Source organism: Aegilops tauschii, chromosome 4 (genome assembly GCF_002575655.3).
Source record: "Aegilops tauschii subsp. strangulata cultivar AL8/78 chromosome 4, Aet v6.0, whole genome shotgun sequence".
NCBI lineage: Eukaryota > Viridiplantae > Streptophyta > Magnoliopsida > Poales > Poaceae > Aegilops > Aegilops tauschii.
The window spans coordinates 328,047,747-328,072,564 of NC_053038.3; the positions used below are offsets into that span (position 1 = coordinate 328,047,747).

Consider the following 24,818-nt stretch of genomic DNA (forward strand, 5'->3'; position numbering starts at 1 on the left):
CCTAATAGGGCTAAGCAATGAATACATATTGATAAGGTGCTAAAACCTTTTAGCATTTAAAACCGCCAGGGAGTGATTCTTGCCGGAGTCACATGGAAGAGTTTTTTGCAAGACTCGGTGTCCCAAAACACTGATGAGCAAAATACATGATGCAGATTCCACACACTTTTGTGTTTGGATTAATCATGTATTCCATGGTATGTAAAACAACCATATACGTCCGATACTCCCAAGGTGTTGCGAGTATGGATACTAATGTGATCAAAGTACTGATCATGGGACAACAGTGAAAGATGTCATTGAGTACTAGAGTAAGTACTGATGACATGGTTTTCTCGCAAGCAGAGATCATGAAGAGTTCGTTGTAAAATGTTACATCGATACAGTCTTCATCTTTTCTCCATGTGATTTTTGATTTAAATTAAGGGTTTTGTGTAACACACAATGTGGTGGCACAGTTAGTTGGAATTTGTTCAAACTAGTTACTGTGGCGAATTCTATAACAAGGGCTAAGTATGTTGACGCTTTAGAAGCGACAAAGAAGATGTTGAATCATATAGTCCATTCATGAACTTAGTATGGTTCCAAGATGGCTTTTGACAATGGGACACTACTGCAGGTAGTTGCTCCATAACTCAGTCTGAGGAATCCAGGTTCGACCTGTGATTCACATACATACAAAGCCAAGTCCACACAAAATATGAATTTTGTGAAAACGTGAAAACGCGAGGACATGCAAAGATACACACGGAGCTGAAGTCGTCAGATCCGTTGGACATCAGGCTATACCACAAACGAAGCATATTTACACCGGTGTGCCACAGGTGTGAAGTGGATTAGCATTAACTAGATTATTGACTCTAGTGCAAGTGGGAGTCTGTAGGAGATATGCCCTAGAGGCAATAATAAATGATATTATTTATCTCCAAGTTCATAATTATGTTTTATGTTCCATGCTATAACTGCTATGGTTCTCGAGTCTACAATAACACGAGGCTCGGAGGAAGACTCATATGCACGTGTGGAATAATAAACGGTAAGAAGTATTCTTAGTCTGGCCTCTAAGACTAGCTCAAGTGTTGCATGATGGTTTTGTTTTCCTGATCATGGGCATGTCAATGCCAGCAACTTTGAGGGCACAATGTTAAGAGAACATTTGTGTTGAATCGACCCGGATTGATGTTATGCTATGAGATACATTCGTCACAAGTTAATGGTTTATAACACATAGATAGTTAATGTTTGCATAATTCCTTAGACCATGAGAGTATCGAGTTTCTTCATGCTTGCTTCATGAACTTTGGGGTTTGTTAAACGTCATCCGTAACTGGATGGCTATTACGGCGGCTTACGGGTTCATGGGAAAGTATGTTAAGTAACTTGATAGCTCGAGATTGGGATTTGCTCCTCCGACGATGGAGAGATATACTCGGGCCCTCTCGGTGTTACGGTGTCCATCATCGTCTGGCCAGACACTTTGTGATTTGATCACGGGGATGCCGGAACACGAAACGAGAAAAGAGAACAAAACTGGTAACGAGGTAACTAGCATAGTGGACAAGTTGTTGATCCACGGGAATGCCAATATGTCTCACCTCGGCTATTTGTAACATATCGCGAAGCAACAGGAATAACACACGGTAACTGGAGGTTCACTTGAATATTTATTCGTGTGGGTATAGGGGTCAATATGGGTGTCCACGGCTCCGATGTTGATCATTGATCGGAAGGGGTTCCGGGTCATGTCTATACTTCACCGAACCTATAGGGTCACATGCTTAAGGGTCATCTATCTGCTGAATACTAGACAGGGAGTCTGAGAGAAAATCACCGAAAAAGTTTCGGACACCGAAAAGTTTCGGACAGCGGAATCGTACCGCAGAGAGAGGTCATCGGATAAGTTTCGATGATACTGAAAATTTGTTTCGGGATACACCATTAAGTCAAATTGGTTTCGGCACATGAGGATGCCATAATCATTCTGGAAGCTTTTTGGAATTTTCTGAGATAAAAACCGGAAATGTTCCGGAGCTGCCGGAGCCACTTCAGATGCGTTTCGCAGATGAAAATCACTAAAACCGGAATTGTTTCGGAACGCGTTGAAAATGATTTTAATGGGTACCGGAAATGTTCTTAGCCCACATAAATATTTTCAGTTTGATCAGACGCTGAAAAATGTCATCGTGAATAGTGAAAATCAGCTTTATGGTTACTTTATGGAAAGCCACCTTTTGGGGCTTTGCTCCAAAAGATCTTGCGGATGACATGGATGGATAGGAGCCATTTTTTGGGCCCCTCATGGGGGTGTGGCCGGCCACATGGGGTATCCCCCCTTGGGGACCCTCTTGTTCATTGGTTTCACTCCTAGGTCCTTGTGGAAGGACTTCATTCATGTGCATTTTGGGTTTTTGTGTGAAACTACCCTACCCCTTGGGATTTCCTATAAATAGAGGTGGAGGGGCAGCCCTCCACACTCATCCCTTCTCACATACAAGTGCCATGCAATGATCTGGCTTCTCTCTCCCTCCCCGCAAAATAGTTTCGTAGAGCCGAAAGGCTGTCTGGGTTTCGGCAGGAACTAGTTCTGGACGGCGAAGCCCTGCCGGATAGATGACACCGTATGTGTGCAACTCTGTAGAGAGATCATAGTTTCGGTCTTAGTTTGTGAGTGCCTCCCGAAGGGCCGTCCGAGTTTCAAAGGTCCTCCCGAAGGGCTGTCCGAGTGACCGTTCGAGTTTCGAAGGTCCTCCCGAAGGGCTGTCTGCGACACCGTCCGGGGGACTGTTCGACCGCCTCCCGGAGGGCTGTCTGAGGAGCAGATGAGGGTATACATCCTCGCAGTTGGGAGGTTGTAAATCCTAGCTGCGGGGATCTGCACCGCCGATCGTCATCGACTCTACTTCCCGCTGCGCTACGAGTCGGTAACGAAAAAGATCAAACCATGCATGCAGTCTCCATAGTGGTCCTGGGCTGGTGCGTAGGTCGGAAATTTTTTGTTTTGTGTCGCGTTACCCTACATATCGTTACACTTAATGATATCCTAAGATCTAGAAAACGCGATCACCAACAACACTTGAGATAGTCCCAAAAGCAAGACTAGGAAGGTTTTGTTTAACCGTTTTATAATTCCACACGCGCATATGAGTTTTGCACCGAATCACATAATCCAGAATCGATCATAACAATTATAGCATGAAATATAAACTCTTAATTATGAATATAAAAATATAATAGTACGAATATTATTGCCTCTAGGGCATATTTCCAACATGACTTTTTAGTCGCAAACTCAAATACTTCTCATGAACAGTTACCAGAAAAAATAGTGAACACAATAAAAAATCTGAATCTTTTTGACAACAAATGTCGCTAAATCTTTTATGTACACGCAAAGTTTCATGAAGAAAAAACATTATAACGCTCTGGAAAAATAAATAAATCAATCCTCAAAAATATAACAAAAAAATTGCATGTATGTACAACATTAAGTAATGTTAGATTTTTTATTGTTCTAATTTTACTGTTCAAATGGTAGATGCATTTTCCCTCGCAAAAAAGGAGAGAGGCAGATGCATTGAAGCTCATGAGGAGAAGAACACTTTCGGGTTTTACCTGACCATCCAACTATCAAACTGGTTAAACGGCCAGATCTCACGTCTCCGGTCGACGCCGTGAAATCCCCTAAAGACTAGTCACAGTGGGTAGTAACTTACAGCAGTAACATGTATATGTTACTAGTCTATGTTACTACCTCCACAGTGGGTAGTAACATATGTGTTGTGTCATGCATCACTTCATTTATTACGTTGTAGACTCATCTTTTCTTGATATGTGTGATGTTACAGTAACTAGCTATGTTATAACATGCCTCTCTTCATTAATTACATGTCACATCATCTATTTTGTCTAGATAAGTGTGATGTTACCACCTTCCCATCTATTTTGCGCTCTGTTACAGTAACATATTATGTTACTCTAAACAACTATCTCCTCATTAACTACATACCATATAAGCAAAAATTTCTTGAAATGCGCTATGTTACTATCTAAGTTATTCCCACTATGACTAGCCAGTGGCGAAGCCACGTACAAGCTGGGCAGTCAATTGACTACCCAACTTTTTGATAAAACTAGCATATAGATGCAGAAATATTGAAACAAATTGTATAAATTCATATATTTGACTACACAGTTTTAAATTGACTACGCAAGACAACATTTCTGGCACCGCCACTGTGACTAGCCTCAGGCTGGTCATAGTGGGAAGTAACTTAGACTAGTGTTATATGCATGACACTAGTCTAAGTTACTATCTTCATAATGCAAAGTAACATGGTAGTAGTGTCATAGATGGCTTTATTTATTAGCTTGTAGACTCATCTTGTCTTGGGAAGTGCTATGTTACACTAACATATTATGTTACCACCTCACATTAAATACTTGCCACATAAATAAAAATTTCTTGAAGTACGCTATGTTACTGGCTAAGTTACTCCCACTATGACTAGCCTGACCCCCTCCCATCATTCCGCCGGTCTTCCACCCGCCACGCGCAAAAGACACCTCCCAGGGACATTACCGTCAATTCAGGCAGGTCACGGAGGACGCAAAATTCCACGCTACCGAACCAAGCCGGCGAGTCGGAGGCGCCTTCTCTACGCCGCCGCCGCCGCGTGGACCAGCCCGAACAAACCAACCTCGAGCTTCTCGCCGTCCCGGGAACGCACGTGCCCCGGGCGTCCACCACGACGCCTCGATCCACCCTTCTGCCTTCATGAGACTCCTCCTTGTCGCGGCGGCCCTGGTGGCCTGCGCCGCCGCGCACGAGCACCACGGCGAGGCTCCCACCTGCGCCGGCGGCGGTGGTCGCGTGGTCGCGGAGTTCCGCCCCGGGGAGGTGACCCTGGACGGGCACCCCGCCGACTGGGAGGCCGTTGAGGCCTCGGAGTTCGCGTTGCTCCCGGCGCTGGACCCCGACGACGACAAGGCCTACACCGGTGGCAAGGTCGCCGTCAAGGTTCGCCCCCTGTGTCCCGCCATGCTCTCTCTATAGCTCCCCGTACAGGAATTTGTGGATCTCGAGAAACAAGGTGGATCGTAAAAATATAGCAGCCTCAGTTGCTGAAATGATGACTAGTGGATGCCTGAACTTCGATGCTATGCGACAGGGTTTGGCGTGCACTGTCGAATAAGGTGTTCAGTGTCATTTGTAGTACTCCCTCCGTCTGGAATTAACTATCATTTCATCGGCAGTTAATTCCGGACGGAGGTTGTAGCTGTTTGGATTAGATGTGTAGTGGGTTTGCAGTGGAAGATGCATTCCATATGTGTGATCTCTCGGAAGTGGTGGCTTTGTTTAACTTTTGGATGGAATGGACTGTGTGTGCAGGCTGTGCATGATGGCGTCAATGTTTTCTTCATGCTGCAAGTTGATGGGGACTATGCTTACACTAAAGGGTACTTTCCACTTTTCATTTGGTACACTTCTATTGGTTTGCATGATACAGTTAGTGGAAGTTGTATTGCCTTTTATGGTCATTCTTTTAGTTCTGAGGTGTGCCAAATTCGGTTGGAGACATTGGACAGCTCTAGTGTTTTGAAGTTTGATGCACAAACTCTCCCAGCAAAACTGCAAAGCTTATCTCTTTCTTTTCCTTTTGCTTGGAACATCAATTTCTTGCTAAATTGTTCTACTTCAATTGTAGCCATGACAGTTATAGAGGCTGGGAGATTTATACATGAACCTCAGTTAGTTGTATTACTGGCTATTGCATGACATTCTCTCTTATGACCTTATCTTCTTAAAAAGCCTGACGGTGGTCTGATTTATTTGAGATTGCCTTTTGATCTTATGATTGGAGAAAACAATTATATTCTCAGTGTATGCATGTTACCCTTGTACCATTACTTCTCAGCTATACAGGTCTGCAGCAAGTATCCTGTGATTTTGATTGACTTGTTTTGCATATTGCAGTGAAAGTAAAAAGTGCCCCTCTGTTGCTCTGATGTTCCAAGTTGGAGAAAAAGCCACATATTACAACGTAAGTTTGATTTAAGCCCCTTTATTCCCAACTATCAAGTCACGGCGCTAAATGCTAACTATATGTGTCAGTTTAGTGCTGCTGAATGTTAAAAGTAGTTAGCTTTATTTCTTCCTGTACTATGTACTGGAGAAGCGCCTATTGAGCATATATGGACAATGTTGTTTTACCTTTTTTGATCTATTATTAAAGCATATATCTCAAACTTGGAGCTATTTGCCTTTTTAGATGGGAGGGTGCAAGGATTTGCCTGGTTCATGTACGAGAAAAAGTTGCAGAGATCATGAGGTCGACATTATGCACTTTTCAGTTGGAAATGCTATTCCTGGACGTCTTTATGGTGGCAATCACATAGATAATGCAGCTGGAAACGGAGGTGATAGGTAATTCTAATGTGCTCTCATGGTGGTTGTATACTTGTATCGTTATGCATAGTAGCATGTGAAGATTTGATGTTGAAATACTTAATTCGTGTAGATTTGGCCATCTTGTTGATGTCTATGCATGGAATCCCCATTGCCGCTACCTTGATGGTATAGGCCCAAAAGGTACTCTGCTATTTGACACAAAGAAATTCTTATAATTTTTATTTGAAAAATTATTTAATGTTATTACATGCATTTTCATTTTTTTGTGCATTAACATTCTGTGACAACCTTGCATAATGGTTTCATTTCAGAAAACAATTCAAATGCTCAAAATGACTGGCATGGGGCTTGGTGGCACAGTTCCCTGACCTTCCATTCAGGTAGGTCATTGAACATCATCACTACAGTCACACTTTGTCCTTGGTCTCATGATATCTAATCATGCATTCTTTACCACATGGTTTCTTGGAGAAGCTAAGAAATGCACGTCTGTGCAGAAGCAAATAAGTACACAAGGAGGACATGTTCTCATGTTCTTAATGCCACATCCTCTGCCCGCTAATTTGCATGCTACTTAATGATTTTCAATTGACAGCATATGAAACATTATCTCTGGAATGTTCGACTTTTTTGGGACCTTCGATAGCTTGAACTTGATTAAAAGGCAAATCCGCCCAAGTAGAACTAAATCATTTTACTATCATGTGAACTCTTCAGGTTTTGTGGATGATGACAGTCCTTATGGAAAGAAAGATGACAAGGGCACATATTACTTTGAGTTCTCAAGGCCCCTAAGAACAATGGACCAGTTTCAGCAGGTATCTATCTACTATTTTATTACATTATTTTCCACACTATTACATGAAAACCAGCATACCAAGGGACATGTGCAGAAATGAAGTTATAGTGTCAAGATTCAAGAAACATTCATATCATTGTATTTCTGTTCCTTCGACAACTAGATCTGCAATTTGCCAGCCTTGCTAAGGAAACTGTGTGCATGCAACATTCCCGTGGTTGGGTGATTATCGGAAATGTCTGGTTTGTACTATAAGATACGTGCACCGTATGACAAAGTTATTGCCACGGTACACTTAGGGCACTCAACCCACTTAAATTGAGACTGTTTAGATGCTTGGGCAAATGTCTGCACTGGTACGGACGTTCATATCTTCTGCAACACAAGTTCAAGCACATCCTCTTACGATGATGGCCAGTTTGTGTGAATCTACTTCAAACCTGCAAGCTGACACACACAGGGATTAATGCGTCTCAATTGCATGCTTCAAGATTATACAACACCTTTCAAATGATTAAACATACCTTTTGGTTACTAAATCTGTTTGGCACTTAAATGTTTCTTTGGCTATGCAGGATGCGCAGTTCACAATAGGCGAGCCCAGCAATATGGCCGTAGCTTTCTGGTACCCAACTGACGGCAAACCATGGAGCAACTCCCAGCATTACTCAGCCAGCTGCGACTGGGTGACTCTGGACATACAGCCTTCATTGGAAGCTGCTCGATACCGCCCAGCCCCTAACCGTTCGTGGGATGCTGCGACCGCCTTCGCCTTGCTCCTTTCAGTGGTGGCCGTTTGCGTGTCTATCTTTGTGGGCTACTCAGCTTCGAAGAACAAGAGCGGTGTCCAATTTACTCAGCTGGCAGAGACCTAGTTTGGTTGCAGGAATTAATTCGATTGCCTGCCAGCATTTCATGACCCACGCCATCCATATGTGAGGCTAATGGGTTTGTAAGATCCTTTCACACTTGGACAGAGGGATTGCCGAGTATAGTTGCGTCGGGATAATCTAGTGTAGGACACAGAAAATACACAGCCGGTTTCGATTGTAACGTGCAGAGTACATTTTCTGTAAATGATGTATTTCAGTTCATACTGGCAGTCATTGTTATTTTTTGCGGGGAAATAGAGAGATTTGATACTCATCTGGCGAAGTACAACGAGCCAATTTGGCCAAGTGCATACTGTCGGCCATTTTTATTTTCTGTAAATGATGTATAGTCAGTGCATACTGTTGAACATGATAATCTGGTAGTCTAGCTTTCTCGCAAGAAAAAAAGTTTTGCGACAGCGATCTCTCACTTGATTTTTTTCCCCTAACGTTCATATTAGGGCCCAAACAAGAAGAAGAAAATCTTAACCGGTCGCGGGCCTCGAAGCTACAGTATGCTGGTCCCATCACCGGCCCGTGAGAATCTAGTTGCTAGGGTTTTAGGCTTAGCCTCTCCCAAGGTTTTTGCGCAACCTGCGGCACGGCTCACCAATGGCTTAGCGGTTCCGGCTAGTAGCAGCCATTCGTGCCCCCATGTGCTCCTCCATGGCTGACCCAGCGGACGCCGCCACAGCACCGGCGAACGATGACGACGTCGACGATCTCTACGCCGACCTCGACGACCAGGTGACCGCCGCGCTGGCCGCGGCTGGGGAGAGCGGCGGTTCCAACGCCAAGGACTCCGACCCGGCCACCGACGCCGAGGCCGAGGCCGACGCCATCGAGGCTGTGGATTTGGGGGACGGGCTCACGGGCTATAGTAGCAGCGACGAGGAGAGCGAGGATGACCTCCACATCGTGCTCAACGAGGACGGCTGCGCGCCGCCGCCTCCTTCTGCCGGCCGGTGCGAGGAGGGATGGGCGGAGGAGTGCGAGGAGGGGGAGCTTCGGGCCAGCCTCTTGAAGAGTCTATCTGCTAAGGACGGCGGACAGCGCAAGGTATGCTTCGCGAATTTGTGAGGGATCGCTACTTGCTAGTGTCAAATTCGTCGAAACAATAGCTAATTTTTGCTCATCTAGTAGTTAATTGGGACGTGCTGAGAGTTCCTGATTATTCAGCACCGGTCTCGGTACACTCCATAATGCATTGATTATGCATCCCAAATTCCGTTGCTCTGATTTCTGATACATTAGCATGTAGTAGCTTGGAAATGCTATTTTGTAAATTTAACGAATTATATAACTAATTTGGATGAATGATGGGGTTTTCCATGTAATTGCGATTTCCAGCTTCACGGGCTCCGCTACAAGGGACCTCTTGACAAAACAACAGTGGCAATCACAGGACAAGGTGATCTAGGTCACCAGCATGCGTTTCAGAAGAATTATTATTTTTTCTTGCCAAGAAACAGGTATGCTCCCTTCTCTCATTCTAGCACAAAATCCTTAGAATTGTGTAACACGGAACTTTGCTACTCATGTTCTCGTTGCGATAGCGAAAAGAGTATTTATGGCTTTGTTTGGCGATTAGACATTGGATTATTTATGACCGTTGCTTGCTTATTTATTAACTGCAACTAATTGGCTGGTCTTTCGTTCTGCCTTTCTATCATTATTAGGATATGTAGTTGTACTTGCTTGCTTATTCGACCATTCTTCTATTATTTCAGGACGGTTTTCGACATAAACATTGAAGCATTTCAGCAGAAGCCTTGGAGACAGCATGGTATAGATCTTACTGATTACTTCAATTTTGGTCTGGATGAAGAAGGTTGGAGAAAATATTGTTTTGGCATGGTAGGGTTCATGACCCATTTTTTCTTCACATTTGTGTTGGGACTTTATAATTTGAGAAATTGTGATAGAGAAACTTTACTGTTTTTTTCCTGTAGAAACAGTTCACACAGGGAGCCAGATCACTTGCAGAAAAATCGTCAGGAATGGATCAGGTGAGACACAGCCTTGAAGGTTTGTCTGTGTGCTTATTAAGAATTCTCTTACATATCTTTGTATACAGGAATCACATCACAATCTTGAATCTAGTAAGCTAATGCCAAAGTCAGCAATTTATTCTGGATTTGAAGGAAGTAATGACGTTGCCAAGGTAATATGAAGTAAACTTTTCTTGTGGTGGAAGCATTACATGAATTATGTTCAGTCTATGAGAGCTAACTTAATACTGCACATCTAGCCAAAGGGTAGAGCAATCGATGTTCAAGGTGGTCTGTTTGAACGTCTTCCGTCAGCAGATATGTGGCGTCCAAGAGAAAGGGATTCTGATGTTGTGATACAAGTATGTTTCATCAAGGCGTCTAATATGTTGCCGCTATATCTCCTGATTTATATCTTATTACAAGTTATTCCTATTGTACAGGTAAACATGATGCTTTCGCCTTCAAATCACTCCACTTCTGATGACAACTCAACAGTAAATGATAAATGCATGACTGCTGAAAGGTATGCAGAGTCGGAACTACATGTCCCTGTTGTTTTGAGAAGGTTTTACTTGTATTTCGCAAAATGATTGCTGAGTTGACCGTATTCTTAATCACAATGAATGCAGAGTATTGGTTAATGATCCCGGTGTCAAATGTTTGAAAAACACTAACCATCTGGTGGACAAGGTTGTTCATAAGGAAGTGCTTAATGGAGGTTCCTCAGAGTGTACTGGGAGCAAATTGGATACGAGAGATTCAGCTTCTACAAGGGACCATTTTTCTAGTCCTCGTTATTCTGACATGCTTTCTGAAGAATCAACAGAAGATTGCTACTTTAAGAGAGCTAATAGATATCCAAATTCCAAGGCTACTTGTTCAGACACCAAGCTTAAGAATGTGTATGCCAAGTCTGATTTTTGCCGCCATTCGAGTAAATCAGACCAAGAAAGTGCTAAGGGTGACAGTCATAGCTATACCCCCTCTCCTGCTGATGATAGATATGACAAGACAGATGAACCTGATTTCATGTCCAGTGGCGTATTTATGAATCGTCAAAGTGATCACCGTCTCCTTAAATATGGGCATCAAGAAAGAAAAGAACAGAAGCGGAAAGGTTCAGCTCATGTAAGGCATGATGTGTTTGAGAAGGAAGAAAAAATAGCATATAGCTATGCTAGCAGGTATGATAGAAAGCATGAAGAGAAAAGATCTAGCTCCACTTTCCTTGGTAATGATTGCCGCAATGCTGTTCACAATCAGGTTTATGAAAGACGTGATTATTCACCTGCTGAAAGAGCAGCTTTGAGAAATGGCATGCATCGCTTTAGTACTATCTCTAACCATCATCACGACCGTTCTTCTTGGCATGAATTCAATGATGACCAAGATGATCTGCAGAGGCTCTCATTAGCCAAAGGGTGGCAGCGACGCCATGATCACAGATATGGATACAAGTCAGTGCAAAAGGCTGAGCTTTCTGATGACATCGATAGGCACATGTATAGAGAAAGTTATTACCAGGAAACTAGAAGAGTTCGACATGGCCACGGCGAGGATGATGGACTATTCGATTACAATGACTACCGATTTGGTGAGTTCTGTGGACCTGAGGTTAGGCGAAAGTACCGAAGCAGAAGATCTGCAGAAAGCAGTGATGAACATTGGAGACATCCTTACCACCTCGTTTCGCCTCCTCGGGCAAATGACTACCTCAAGAATCCTGAGAGAAACTGGTCTTCTCCTGGTTTAACTTCGTTGAGCTCAAGAAACAGTCGAAATGCCAAATTCATGCAATATCATCATGATGAATACTATCAAAATAACAAGCACCATAATTCTTTAGTTCACGTTGACAACATTCAACAATCTGTTTCATTCACTGCTGCCCCCTCTGAGACTGGTTATTGTATTCTTCCAGTCAAGAGGAAGCTCCATGCTGGTCTGGGTTCAATGAGCCGTAAAGATCTTCTCGGCGTAGCAATTTCAAAAGGGAGAAGACTGAAGCAGGACCAATTCATGATCAGTGATAGGAAGCTTTGTGCTGTGGAGATGCACAATTCTCCAAAGGAAACTGTTAGAGAAGCCATTTATAGTTTCAGTGATATGAGAGATAGTAATACTATTTCAAACATTCACGATGAAAGAAGGCATGAGCACATGAATATTCAGCCCAAGGACGCAGATAGCATCCGCTTGAATGATAGGAAAAGAAAGGTAAACTTTGAGGAGATAAAATCAGAAATGTTGTACACATATATAATATTCAATATATCTTTTTCCCTTAAGTTCTTATTGTGGCAAGAGGGTGATTTCAACCAGCACATATGTGCACATAAAAAGGGAAGAAAAGGAGTGGGGCTTTATGCTGCTCAAAACTGAATTGCACATAGCTCAGTATGGTGGTGGAATTTGCAAGTCCTCAGTTTTCTTTGAAATTTATGTTTTTATCTTTTAGGGGCATTTACGCACTTCCAGAACAATGCACATGCTCCTTTGGTAAGCTGTTTCTTTAGATGGTCTGGTCTCTGGTGGGATCCTACCAAAGTTTGGTGTCAATTTTAAACCAACTTGGATATCGGTCAGATATAGTTGCTCCATGTCTGTAAACAAGGCCTGAAATAACTTAACAGGATTCTGGATTTTTGTTGTTTACAGGTTGGCCTTTTTTTTTGCGGATGAATGGGTTAGCGTTTGTCCATATTAGTCCTATTGTCAACATTTTGATTGGTATTTCTGAACTAGGGCGTGTATCGGGATAACTACTGTCTAGAGAATAGCCATGGATACATACTTAACAATATCTGATGCTATTCTCTTGCTGTTTAATAATCTTCTCGCACTTTAATGTACGCTCAGTCGCTCACAAGGTAGTGTTAGCTTCTTTTCCACTGCTGAGATTATAGCCTGCTCCCTGCTCTGGCATTTGCATACTTATCTCCAATGAGTGATTGTATTAATTTGCACCACTGTCATACATGGTCAATGAAATGCCAATTTATCTTCTACTATTAGTATCTTCAACATATATGATGCCTGGAATCCTCTGCTTCTAGTCAGTCACAGTACTTGGATCTTACAGTAGCAGGACATGGTATGCACATGGAGATACACAATTTCCTGATGTGCCAACACAGTGACGGTGAAATACATGGGTTAAAGTTCTGCGCATTTGTACTTTGTAGATTGTGTTCTTGTATTAATACATGCTAGGTTGCTTCACAAGCAATTTATATAGATATTTTAAATACAACTATAGAGGTCTATGTGCTGTACATTTGTGCTATTTTTGTGTGATAATGTTTGTCTGTGTGTGTTCTGTGTTGGCTGGTAGGTTTGTTTTTAAATAACAGTGACCTAGTGTGTGCTGTGAATATGTAACATCATCGTTGCTTGCTGAAGTGTTTGGTGTCCAACGTGTGCCAAGGACCTAATGTCAGCATACTAGTGCTTTGGACTTTTTGACTGGCTTGTTCATGTCAAGTATTTGAAATTTGATAGATCCAAGCTCAAGAAGTGACAGTTTTCCTCCCTGTGTACTTATTTTCATGAGAATATTGTACCTGGTTTGGTTTGTACGTCTGGCCATTGATGAACTCAGTAAAATGTACTACAACTAAAATTCCAACTTGACATTTCCAGTTAAATTACAATAACCATTGAACTAATCGCAAATTCATTTCTTCTTAGGGACCGACTATTGTACATTTTTTGTATATTTTTTCCCATAAAAGGAAATCTTAAATCAATTTCCATTTCTGCTCTGAGGCCTGAGGTGAGACATTGTTCGATTCTTACACGACGTCAGACATTTTACTTCGGATATCCTCTCAGATCTTAATAATTTAAACTGTTAATGGGTTGTCAGTTTTGGTGACATTTGGAGATTATTATGGTTTAATCTTATTTTGCTCTCTGTTGAGCTCTGACTGCACATTCAATATTCAAGTGGATAGCCTTTTAAACTTGTGCTGTACTTTACTTTCACCTAATCCTTTTACTATGACCTGGCATATCCCTGTTAATTTTTCTGTTGTCGATTTGTTTGACAAAATAGTAGCATTTACTATCCCATAGGGGCGGATTGACTGTCACTGAGTCAGTACAAAGGCATCCACTTGTAACTATCGTGCTCATACAAGTGTTCTCACTAGTATCTTGATTAATGCCATATGATTTTATCTCCCGAGGGTTTTATATAATGCCTAATTACACTTAAGTATGCCTTTACTTAATGTATAAATCTATTGTAACTCAATAAGGTCTGAGTTAACACACATTACACATTGCTATAATGCTGATTGGTTTCATTTGCCAAGTATATCAATAACATGAGAATAAATTTAGGTTTTTCTTGCTAGATTCTCAAATTCGGAATTTAACAAGATTCAAATGATTATGCTACATATCATCAATCCATGGCAGGTTCCAGTGCACACTGATTACTGACTGGAAATTCATGCATCATGCTGTGACTATCATGTTTTGATATTTTGATTGAGCAAGATTGCAGTCAAACTACTCGAGTTTGTTACTGGAACACCAATAACTCCAATGAAATCTCTGAAGTATGCGCTGATGTATATGAAAGCTTGGGTTTTAAATTCTAACATGACATGCTGAGAGAAAAGGGGTTTCCTGACAATGTTGTGGTATTGACGTTCCTTTTGGTCTTCATTTTAAAATAATATAGGTCAAAATTAGATGCTCAATAGGATGGCTATGTTCTTAGAAATATTCTATGTTTTGCTGCACGTTTAATTTGATAAACCAATTTGAGCTCAGTTCAGGCTGTGTCTCCTCTTCTTTCTTTTTATTTTTTTATATTCTAGGAATTTTTCTGCTGCCCTTCTCCATATACTTTTAATAGTTCATTGGAATAATCACCTTTTCTCTTACATAATTTGTTTGTACTAGTTATTTTTGTGAATATTCCCAGTTACTGCTTGTGGTGAGGTGTATATATACCTTCTGGATCCCCCAGTAGAAATGTTTTAGATTAATTAGGTGTAAATGGGGAACACCCACAGTAGCTCGTCCAGTTCAATTGGTTTTCCCCATCAGGGAAAAAAAGACACATGGATGGTTAAGCAATAGGATATTATGTCTTAAGTAATTATCTCTTCATATTTACTTTAGTGATCTAAGACGTCTTATAAAAGTTTACAGAGGGAGTATGATTTATCTTATCAATAAAATAGCCAGAACTTTGTTACTTGTAATTTACATTTATGTTCAGGTTCATATTTTCAATCCGTAGTATAGATTAAGAACATGTTCATGTCCATAAGAATGATAGTACATGGTTTATATCCGGCTGACTTAACACATGCAGTTACTGGTAGAAAGCATTAATACTTTCTGTGCCTGTATATTTTGCTTAATATTTATACTTAGAGGAAACACTTAGTTAATATATTTGTTGTTTCTTTTTGTAAAGCAGTGCTGCATCACGAAATATTGATCTCTCAGACACTTAATTTAGCAGCCAATATCCTATAAGTAATCCTACTGGTTGCTGAAGGATAGTTAGGAATATATTTCTTTTAGGCCGCGTTGTAAGTTTACCAAGTTTTATCTGTAACTTCTGTATACTGTATCACAATATTATCTTACCAGATGTTTGATGTGCCCTGGTAACTACTAGAAAATTGACAATTATTGTTGCTTAGTAAACAGTCATTTAAACCCTGAAGTTCATTGTTCAGTTTGAAATGAACTCCGATGTCTAAAGCTCAGATATTTGTAACCCCGAAGTCTAAAGCCCAGAATTTGTAACCCCGAACCTGACAAACCAATCCCTTACTTCCTGTTTGGGTGTTTAGCTGCATTGGAGCCCATTACTGCCCAGTAGACCGGATTTGATCAGCCTTGAATGCCATTTTTTCTAAAGAGAACAACAACATCGCCCCTATCTTCCCATACCACCAACACTTCTATACTTTTCTCCTTTTCTTCTCATGCCACCAGCCGAAGTGAGGGATGCCAAAAAAGGGGGTGGGGTCAGTGTGCGGAGTCCACCTGTGACGTTGCTCGGTCCAGAGCTCGCGTTAAGTGGCACTCAAGGCCACAATGGCGGTGGTTGCATCATTCTCACATCGAGGTGGCACCACAAGTGCAGAATTGTGCGATTGATCGAGGGAGGGTGATGAGCAAGGAGAGGACATAGTGTATCCACGAGTAAATGTTTAGGACTCACTGTTTGGCAAGCATCACCCTTTTTTCCCTGTGTGCCAAACAAGCTGTCTAAGTTGGTTCAGATTAGGAAGTTCAGGGTCCTGAATTTAGGGACTGGAAGTATGAGCACACATCAAACTGGAGGGTTTATAATGGACTTATTTTTCTCTCTGTATGCCTATTTTGGTGCTTTGTTAACATGGCCATCATTGTAGAATCTTAACTGTCAATGCTAAATTGCTGATGATTCTTGTGTCCCGGTCCTTTGCTTCTACTACACCTTGTGCATTAGTGACAAGGAGTAACTGTCAAAGCTTTAAGAGCAGTTGTTTACCCAACAATGGAACAGGAATATAATTCTTGCACTATTTGTGTTTGCCATTTCAGTACAAGTCGATGTGCACCTTTTTACCTTATTTTTCTTGCATGCGTGCTCTCACCATCTGCGGACTTTTGTTCCTCAATGCTATATTGTCATTTTATTGCAGTTTAAGCTCCAAGGCAATGAGATAAGGCGAGTTGAAAGTGACACCGAGGGATGTCTTCCTGCAGACAAGAATTTGCACAGTTCCAAACACAAGGATGTACATCAGAAAGCACAGAGGATGAAACTGAATAGAAGTTACTATCAGTCAGTCTACCAGGGCTCGGAGAAAACAGCAAACCAAAGACGCCAAACTTCCAAGGAAGAAGATGAGATTGAGGAGGGAGAATTGATTGAAGAGGACCATCAGGATACTGCTCCAAACAGAAAACCTAACAAACCAAGAAACGCAGCATTGAAGTCAGTGATTGAAGCAAGCTCAGGCGGTCAGTTAGAGATGATGAATGCAGCGTCAAAAGATATTTGCGACAAGGGAGCTACAAGGGAATGTGACGAGAAACACATACTTAAGGTAATGGAAAAGATGCAGAAGAGAAGGGAGAGGTTCAAAGAAGCTGTTACTGTTATCCAAAAGGAGCAAGACAATGGCAAGGATGAACTGCTAGCAGTTGCGTGTGGTGCGGATGGTGTCAAGAATCAGCGACCTGCAAGGAAACGTCGTTGGGGCGGCAATGGTTAGATGCTGAACTAACCTTGAGTCAGGCATATTTTGTGCCGAAATATCGTCTTATGGTACTTGGGAGGAGCCAAAGTGCCAATGTTTTTGATGAACGAGATGCCGCTGTCATCTAGCGATTCAGGTTGAGACACTGTAGATTGAATATGTTTTGATGCTTGGAATAGGAAACAAAATGTACAAAAGCATTCACACATTGCAGTTGTAATTGACCTACAGTTTCAACATTTTTGTCAGAGCAGTCAGCTAATAAGATCAACGGCATCAGACTGAATATCTGCTCGTCTTTCCTCAGGAGAGGGTTGCTTTTTTTTTTTCCTTTTTTTTCTGCTGCGCGGGGAATTCTGACACTACCTCTCTTGGGTATATTTGGCCGTGGTCTCTACATATGGATATTTTTTTTTGAACCGGGCTAATCCCCTTTTCATTAAAGATATAATGGAAATACAGCCAAAGCCAAGTCCATGACCAAAGGGAAAGAGGAAAAGCGAGTTCAAGCACTTCAGGGAAACCCGCTGTGAGCGTTCGCAATCGAAACGCCCGCTACAAGGCAAAAACCCTGGAGCACTAATAACACGCAGCGAACAGCAACAAGTTCGATTGTGGAGTTGTCGTAGTGTGCTGCCGTATGCCTGCTTCATGTCTTGGTTGTGTTTTTTGCATGCATTCCTTGGGCTCCTAACTGCAGTGTAGTTTTAAAAGTAGAGTATGGTTTTTGCCGCGGTTATGTTTCTTCATGTGTTTATTAAGCTGTACTGGCAGCCTAAGCGAGTGTTATGCTGGTTTATTTTGCGTGGATTGCTCTGTAACCAGGGCAAAGATCACTTGAGTCAAAAATTATCATCCATATTCATACCCGCAAGTTTTCCTTGTTTTTCAACTCAGGACTGGTGATATCTCTCGCAGCGAGTCAAAAATGAGACGTTGATCATTTCGAAAGACAAAAAAAGAAAGAAAGAGATGTTGATAGTTTCATAGTACATCCCCGGTCACAATCACAGGCAGAAACGGGACGCTTCTCTTTTCCTTGCGTAATTTGTTGTTTCTTCTCCTTTCGACGAGAACAGGAGACGGGCGTCCCGCCTCGTGTCCAATCGCAAGCCGAGGCGAAGCACTCGTCCCGAGAGGTTTTGCCGGTCCGGTGAAACTCAAAAGACACTGACCTTCCCTGCCCGGCGACGTGGCGCGCTCCGGGCCTCTCCAACGGCCTCCCCAATCCCCGCCTCCCGCTTCTGCCCCCGCAGCCCCGCCCACGGCGTCAACAGCACCGCACGCGCGTGGGCAATCCCGTAAACTCCGCACCCCCTCACTCACAAAGCCACGCCTCGGCCTCGCCCGCCCCGCCGCTCCGACCAGAGCACCGCGTCGGGCTCCAGCGCCATGGCGATGCGGCTCTTCTCGTCCTCGCCGCCTCCCCCGCCCCTCCAGGGCCCTGCCACCACCAAGGCCTCATCCGCCGCCGCGCTCTTCTCTCTCCGCCTTCGCCGCGGGAGGCCTGTTGCGGCCGCTGCCGCGGCAGGGGGAGGGCCCGAGCGGGACGGGGAGGGCCCCTTCGACAGGAGAATGGAGGAGATCGCGAAGAAGGTCCCGCTCTTCGAGCCGGCCATGGGCGAGCCCGCCGCCACGGCTGGGCGCCCGCTGCCCATCAACCTCGAGCTCTGGCTCCACCGCGCCAAGGTGCACACCAGGAAGTACGAGTTCGCGGAGGCCGAGAAGCTCCTCAACAAGGTGCGCACCTACAGTGCATAATTCACTGGAATTCCGTAGGCGCTGCATCTGCATGCATCCAGAATAATACTAGTATGACATCTCACTGAAATACATCAAGAGATAATGAGGCTACACTGTGCTCTAAAATGCTACTAGTATGGTTTAGAATGATGATCAAGTGTCTAATTGTTTGGTTGCTCTAAGCTGACGACCCCTTTCTGATCCAGTGTATGTTGTACTGGCCTGAAGACGGGCGCCCATACGTCGCGCTTGGGAAGCTATATAGCAAACAGTCGAGGTTTGACAAAGCTAGAGTGGCTTATGAAAGGGGCTGCCAAGCCACACAGGGAGAAAATCCATACATATGGCAGGTTCGCACGTCATCACCTCACTTTGCTAAACCGACTAGTAGAAAAATTAGACATGTGGTTCGTCCTGTAGAGGCTTACGTGTCAACATAAATAATGTACATACGGTTATCTTAATATCTTAATATACCAAGTGTAAAAAAAAAAATGTTAATATGTCATGCGTGGATTTGACTACGTTTAACTATAATTCGTTCGTCTATATGTTATACTCGGTGTTTCTCAAACGAAAAAGAATACACTGGGAGCACCTATAAGGGTCAATTTTTTCGACTGTTAAGTATTTAGCTTCCACTTACGCATGTTATTTATGTCAGAACATAATTTCTTGAATTATTGTTACGATCCGCTAGAAAACGTAGGAAGTCTTTCGAGATTTTTGATTGAAGCCTGTGTGGTGTGCCCAGCTGGAACTATCTTGCACATTGACCCCAATGTGTATGTTTTACACATCTAGAAATTATGTCATCTAGTTAAAAATTCAATAAAACACGCAGAAGTCATTGTTTTCCTTTTGCTTTGAATTACAGTGCTGGGCAGTGCTAGAAAGCAAGGGTGGGAGTATTCGAAGAGCACGAGAGCTATTTGATGCGGCTACTGTGGCTGATGCAAAGCACATCGCAGCTTGGCATGGGTGGGCAATTTTAGAAATCAAGCAAGGAAACATTAAAAAGGCTCGGAACCTACTTGCAAAAGGTCTGAAATATTGTGGAGGAAATGAGTACATTTACCAGACTCTTGCTTTGCTTGAAGCTAGAGCAGAGCGCTTTGAACAAGCACGGACTTTATTCCAGCAAGCTACTCAATGCAATCCAAAAAGTTGTGCAAGTTGGCTAGTAAGTATTTGCTTCATAGTTTTTTGTTTACTGCATAAAAGGAAATTGCAAGCTGTATTTTGTGTTGAACTGTGAACTTATCTCTGGCAATTTTCTAGTAGTCTTGGGCTCAGGTAGAAATGCGTGCAGAAAACAATGCCATTGCGAGGAAGCTATTTGAGGTAATACTATTTTCCCTCTCTAAGACAATCATACTTCTCATTGATGTTTTCTACTGATTTGGTTCTCATACTTGTAATTTTCTAAGGCTTGTTCATGTGTCTTCAGAGTTTTTTTTTTTGTCTTAAGAGGTAGTGTGAAGTAGAAAAAAATTCCAAGTAGCCATGGAATTATTGTAGATTCGCCCTATATTTGTCTGGTTTTTGTTGGAAGATCTGATCTACTAGTAACTATATTAGTTTCAGTTATTCCACTATAACACACTACTAGGGTCATACTATGGTGCTGTTGGTTCACATCTGCACGTGATGGTTCCTCGTATTATTTATCACATTCCTTGAAACAAAATCAAGTTCGTGACAGAAAGTAACTTTGGTTTTCCTGTGCAGAAAGCTGTCCAGGCTAGTCCCAAGAACAGATTTTCGTGGCATGTCTGGGCACTCTTTGAGGCCAATCAAGGTAACACTGACAAAGCAAGGAAGTTACTTAAGATTGGCCATGCTGTGAACCCTAGGGACCCTGTAATTCTACAGTCGCTTGCACTGCTGGAATACAATTGTGCATCTCCAAATGTTGCCCGTGTATTATTTAGAAAGGCATCTCAGATTGATCCAAGGCACCAACCAGTTTGGATAGTAAGAATTTCTACACTTACCTCTTTTATTAATCTGATCATTTAAGCTCCATGTGGTTTGCTTAACTTCATTTATAGTTGGTCTGTATGCCTTGCTTTAATGCTCCTTTCCCTTTGTCTGGAGATACAATTTTGTCAATTTCCGACGTTACTTTGTTGTAGTGCCTCTCACAATAGAGCTGCAACATGCAAGTCCTAGTTATTTTATGCAAATATACAGTTGAATCATTTGGGAATAGAAAGGTTCATGGAATATCCAGTGCATCCCTTGAGTTCAGAATATGTTTTCACTTTTGTTAGTACTTCCGTGTTGTGCTCCATATCCTTCTTTTACCTTTGGAGTTTAGATTATTTAGCCAGTGTCCTTTAAGATCTTGAGTGATATATTTTGAGTTTCTGCAGACTTTACCTTTGGTTGCAATTAGATATATTTCCTAACTTCCACTATGGAAGGTGTTGCATGTTCTCTTCTTTTTTCAGAGAGAACACGCAAGACGCATAAACTCACACACACCACGCCCCATGACGCTCACACATCTTCACTGGCTTCACTTAACGTGGGCACATGCTATTCTACTAATGCGTAACATGCACCTGCATGCGTAGGGATCAGTCAACCAGATATATATGGTCACAGGAATATCTGTAGGTTTTGCATGTTGTTGGTCACATTGAAGTAAAAAAGATTGGATATGAACAACTAGAAGGACAGATGTTTCTACCAAAATCAGGAACGAAAATATATTTATTTATTTTACTCGCAAAAAAAATCGTTCCTGATTTTGGTAGAAAAATAAATAAATAAATTTTCGTTCCTGATTTTGGTAGAAACATCTGTGCCAGTGTGCATTCAACATTTAGATGTGCCTTGCTATTTCCAGCTAATTGACATGGTACTTGCTTATGGGTTGCTTTCTTTACAGTATTTGGTTATGTTTGAAACTTAGCATTTCATGTTATAGGCTTGGGGTTGGATGGAGTGGAAAGAAGGAAATGAGAGAACTGCAAGGTCACTCTATCAAAGAGCCTTGTCAGTTAATTCAACAAATGAATGTGCTGCTCGTTGTCTTCAGGTAAAGAATATCACTTGAACAAAATCTGATACTTTGTGTAAGTGTTTGTTATACCTTTTCGTCTCACACACCGTTGAATATATACAGTTTGTTTTGATGAAATACTCCAATACGACTGCTTGCTTGTATGTGAAGCGTCTGTTGTATCCATGATCTGAAGGCTCAAACTGCATTCATTCTAGCAATTTGAAGATTAGATCCTAATGTTGGCCATTATTCCATTTACTGTCTCATACCATTAAATTATGAGCACTACTTTCACCTCGTCTTCCACCACCTCGGACGACGCCATCCCAGAGAATCTTGGAGACGGACGCAACGTGCGACCAGTTCCTCTTGCGAGGACGAAAGCCTCCTCTCCCCCCTACTCCACCTTTCCTTCTTTTTATTTCGCTTTCCTTTTGCTTTATTTATTGTTATCTATTCTCCCCCGCTCTTGTTCCCAGCTTTTATATCTTCCATTTTCTACCCGTGCTCTGACGTGGATTGCCGGTGGGTAACTACTTTTTAGGCTTGGGGAGTCCTAGAACAGCGTGTGGGTAACTACACCGCTGCCAGAAGATTGTTGAGGTCTTCGCTGAACATCAATTCTCAGAGTGAGGTGACATGGCTGACATGGGCGGCGCTAGAGGAGGAACAGGGGGATCCAGTTCGAGCTGAAGAAATACGGGACCTTTATTTTCAGCAGGTTAGTGCAGGAAAACTATATCTTTTGTGTTCATGTGTTTGTGCCTACATCTCCATGAACAACTAGTAGCAGGCTAGCAGCAATTGTTAGCCTACCGCTTGAAGACCCCTGGCAATGAAACTGATCATTCCCCATGCTGACAGCGTATCGAGGTCGTGGATGATGCCTCCTGGGTCATGGGCTTCCTCGACATCATCGATCCTGCTCTAGACAGCGTGAAGAAGCTCCTAAACATGGACCGACCGTCCGGTCAAGTGACGCAGCAAGGCAGTACCACCATGAGCACTTCTGCAGGTGTAGAGCCCTCCGCGAGTACCACAGCTGAAGGTTCAAGTACTTCTGACCTCGACGGCGTCACGGCTGAAGGTTCAAGCACTCCCAACCTCGACAGCATCGTGGACCGCCGTGCTGCATACACTCGGGAGGCAGAGAGTGATTTTGACGTGGATGGCTTCATCAGGAGGAGGCTGGCCCTGGACCCGGCGGAGCTAGACGCTGTGCTAGAGGGCTCTGATCCCAAGGGAGTTATTTCTCAGAGGAGGAAGCGGCGGCTGACCAGGAAACCTCTCCCTCTTCTCCCCGTGCCGTAGTTCCTCCTTCCGTTCAGCATTAGCAGCAGTTGTTGCCGTGTCCACCGTGCACAGCCATCGAGTGATCACTGACAGGTACCGTGGCCTGAGAGATAGTAGTAAGTAGCACGTGCATTTTTGTGCATATCTGTAATAAGAACCCCGATGCTGACATTAGCAGTCACTTGCCCATTGTGTATGTAGTTCTGTCAGAGGCTGCTCGAGAAGCAGTGTAGCTGTGTATAGAAGCCCATCAGTCAGTGTGGTTACAGCATTTGTTCTCTGCAAGTAGTCTAACTCTCCAGATAGATGCCACTCGATGTCTCGGAGGAGCGCCAGCATTGGCCATCTTCCGTTTAATCATGCCTTGGAGCCTAGTAAAAGGGCCAAGTCAATCCGTAGCGGAGCGTTGAGCTCATCCCATTGTGGTCCTGAAGTTGACTTCAGTCGGTTTCGATTGTGCGTCTGAGTGAAGGACGGGCAACGCTAGCAATCAGACTACTGATAGCTGCCTTCCCATTAGACTAGTGCTGCATTGTTGGATTGAAGTCTCCTGGAACATCTGATTAGAAAAGTGGGCCTAGGTGGTTTGCATGTGGCGCACTAATTATGATTTGTTTCCGTCAATTACTCCCTAGCACTAATTGCCTTCTTAATGCTTCCTCCTTGCTACCAAATCTGTACTACTAGGGGAAACGATGCATCTCACGAACCGGGTGCATCTATTGGTCAGTTTCCATGATGGGAAGCACCATGCATGTTCTATTAACAGTTAAAAGCATACCAATTCATTTTGCTTCTACCGGCTAGAAAATTTGCTTCCATAACAATCGGAGATTGTTTCAATTTGGTGTGATTTGTATCCAACATGACAATTTATTTGCATTGTCTAAGGACAATGCGGACACCTTATTTTGCATTGTCTAAGGACAATTTATTTTCCAACTTTACAATTTCATGCTTCCATCAAACCTTTTTTCACCATTGTTACGGACTCTTTAGACCAATTAAACTGGGAGTCGTCTTCCAAAGAATTTGGTATCTGCATCCTAATAAATAGTAATTTGCTTCCAAAAAAATTGGAATTTGCATAAAAAAACATTTTCTTCCATAGAAATTGGAATTTGCATCCAAAGAAATGAGCATTTTCTTCCATCCAATTTGTAATCTGAATCCAAATAAACCAGAATTTGCTTTCGTACAAGAAAAATGAAGTCTTCATTCCAGATATATATACATATTTTTTGCATCCAAATCATTATGATACTCTTTTCATAGACTAGTGAATTGCTTCCATACAAATATAGTTTTGTTTCATTACAAAGAATAAGAAAAATATCACTTCAAATAACATGGGGAATGTTTCCACAATGATGAACGCGTGTCTCCGTTAAATATAGGATTTGCTTCTGCGTGGTAGGAAGCATCAACCCATCTATCACGATGACACGAATTGCGAGGACCCTGTC

General features: G+C 42.6%; 2 protein-coding genes across 2 annotated transcripts; both read left to right on the plus strand.

Annotated features, from left to right (window-relative positions):
• Positions 1 to 4,539: 4,539 nt before the first annotated feature.
• On the plus strand, positions 4,540 to 17,583 carry LOC109758413 (uncharacterized). Its single transcript, XM_020317266.4, has 17 exons — positions 4,540 to 5,017; positions 5,390 to 5,457; positions 5,975 to 6,041; positions 6,270 to 6,424; positions 6,519 to 6,589; positions 6,721 to 6,789; positions 7,127 to 7,227; positions 7,784 to 7,996; positions 8,828 to 9,139; positions 9,431 to 9,552; positions 9,811 to 9,937; positions 10,033 to 10,089; positions 10,158 to 10,244; positions 10,332 to 10,433; positions 10,515 to 10,597; positions 10,704 to 12,291; positions 16,740 to 17,583. Exons 1-17 carry the CDS (start codon positions 4,775 to 4,777, stop codon positions 17,313 to 17,315), a joined length of 4,041 nt encoding a protein of 1,346 aa, XP_020172855.2. The 5' UTR covers positions 4,540 to 4,774; the 3' UTR covers positions 17,316 to 17,583.
• Positions 17,584 to 18,366: 783 nt separating this feature from the next.
• LOC109758409 (protein high chlorophyll fluorescent 107) lies at positions 18,367 to 23,637 on the plus strand. The gene is made up of 8 exons (XM_020317262.4): positions 18,367 to 19,040; positions 19,250 to 19,393; positions 19,921 to 20,226; positions 20,328 to 20,387; positions 20,775 to 21,020; positions 21,982 to 22,092; positions 22,604 to 22,780; positions 22,924 to 23,637. The coding sequence occupies exons 1-8, from the start codon at positions 18,693 to 18,695 to the stop codon at positions 23,368 to 23,370; spliced, it is 1,839 nt and encodes a 612-aa protein (XP_020172851.1). The 5' UTR covers positions 18,367 to 18,692; the 3' UTR covers positions 23,371 to 23,637.
• The last annotated feature ends 1,181 nt before the right edge of the window (positions 23,638 to 24,818 follow it).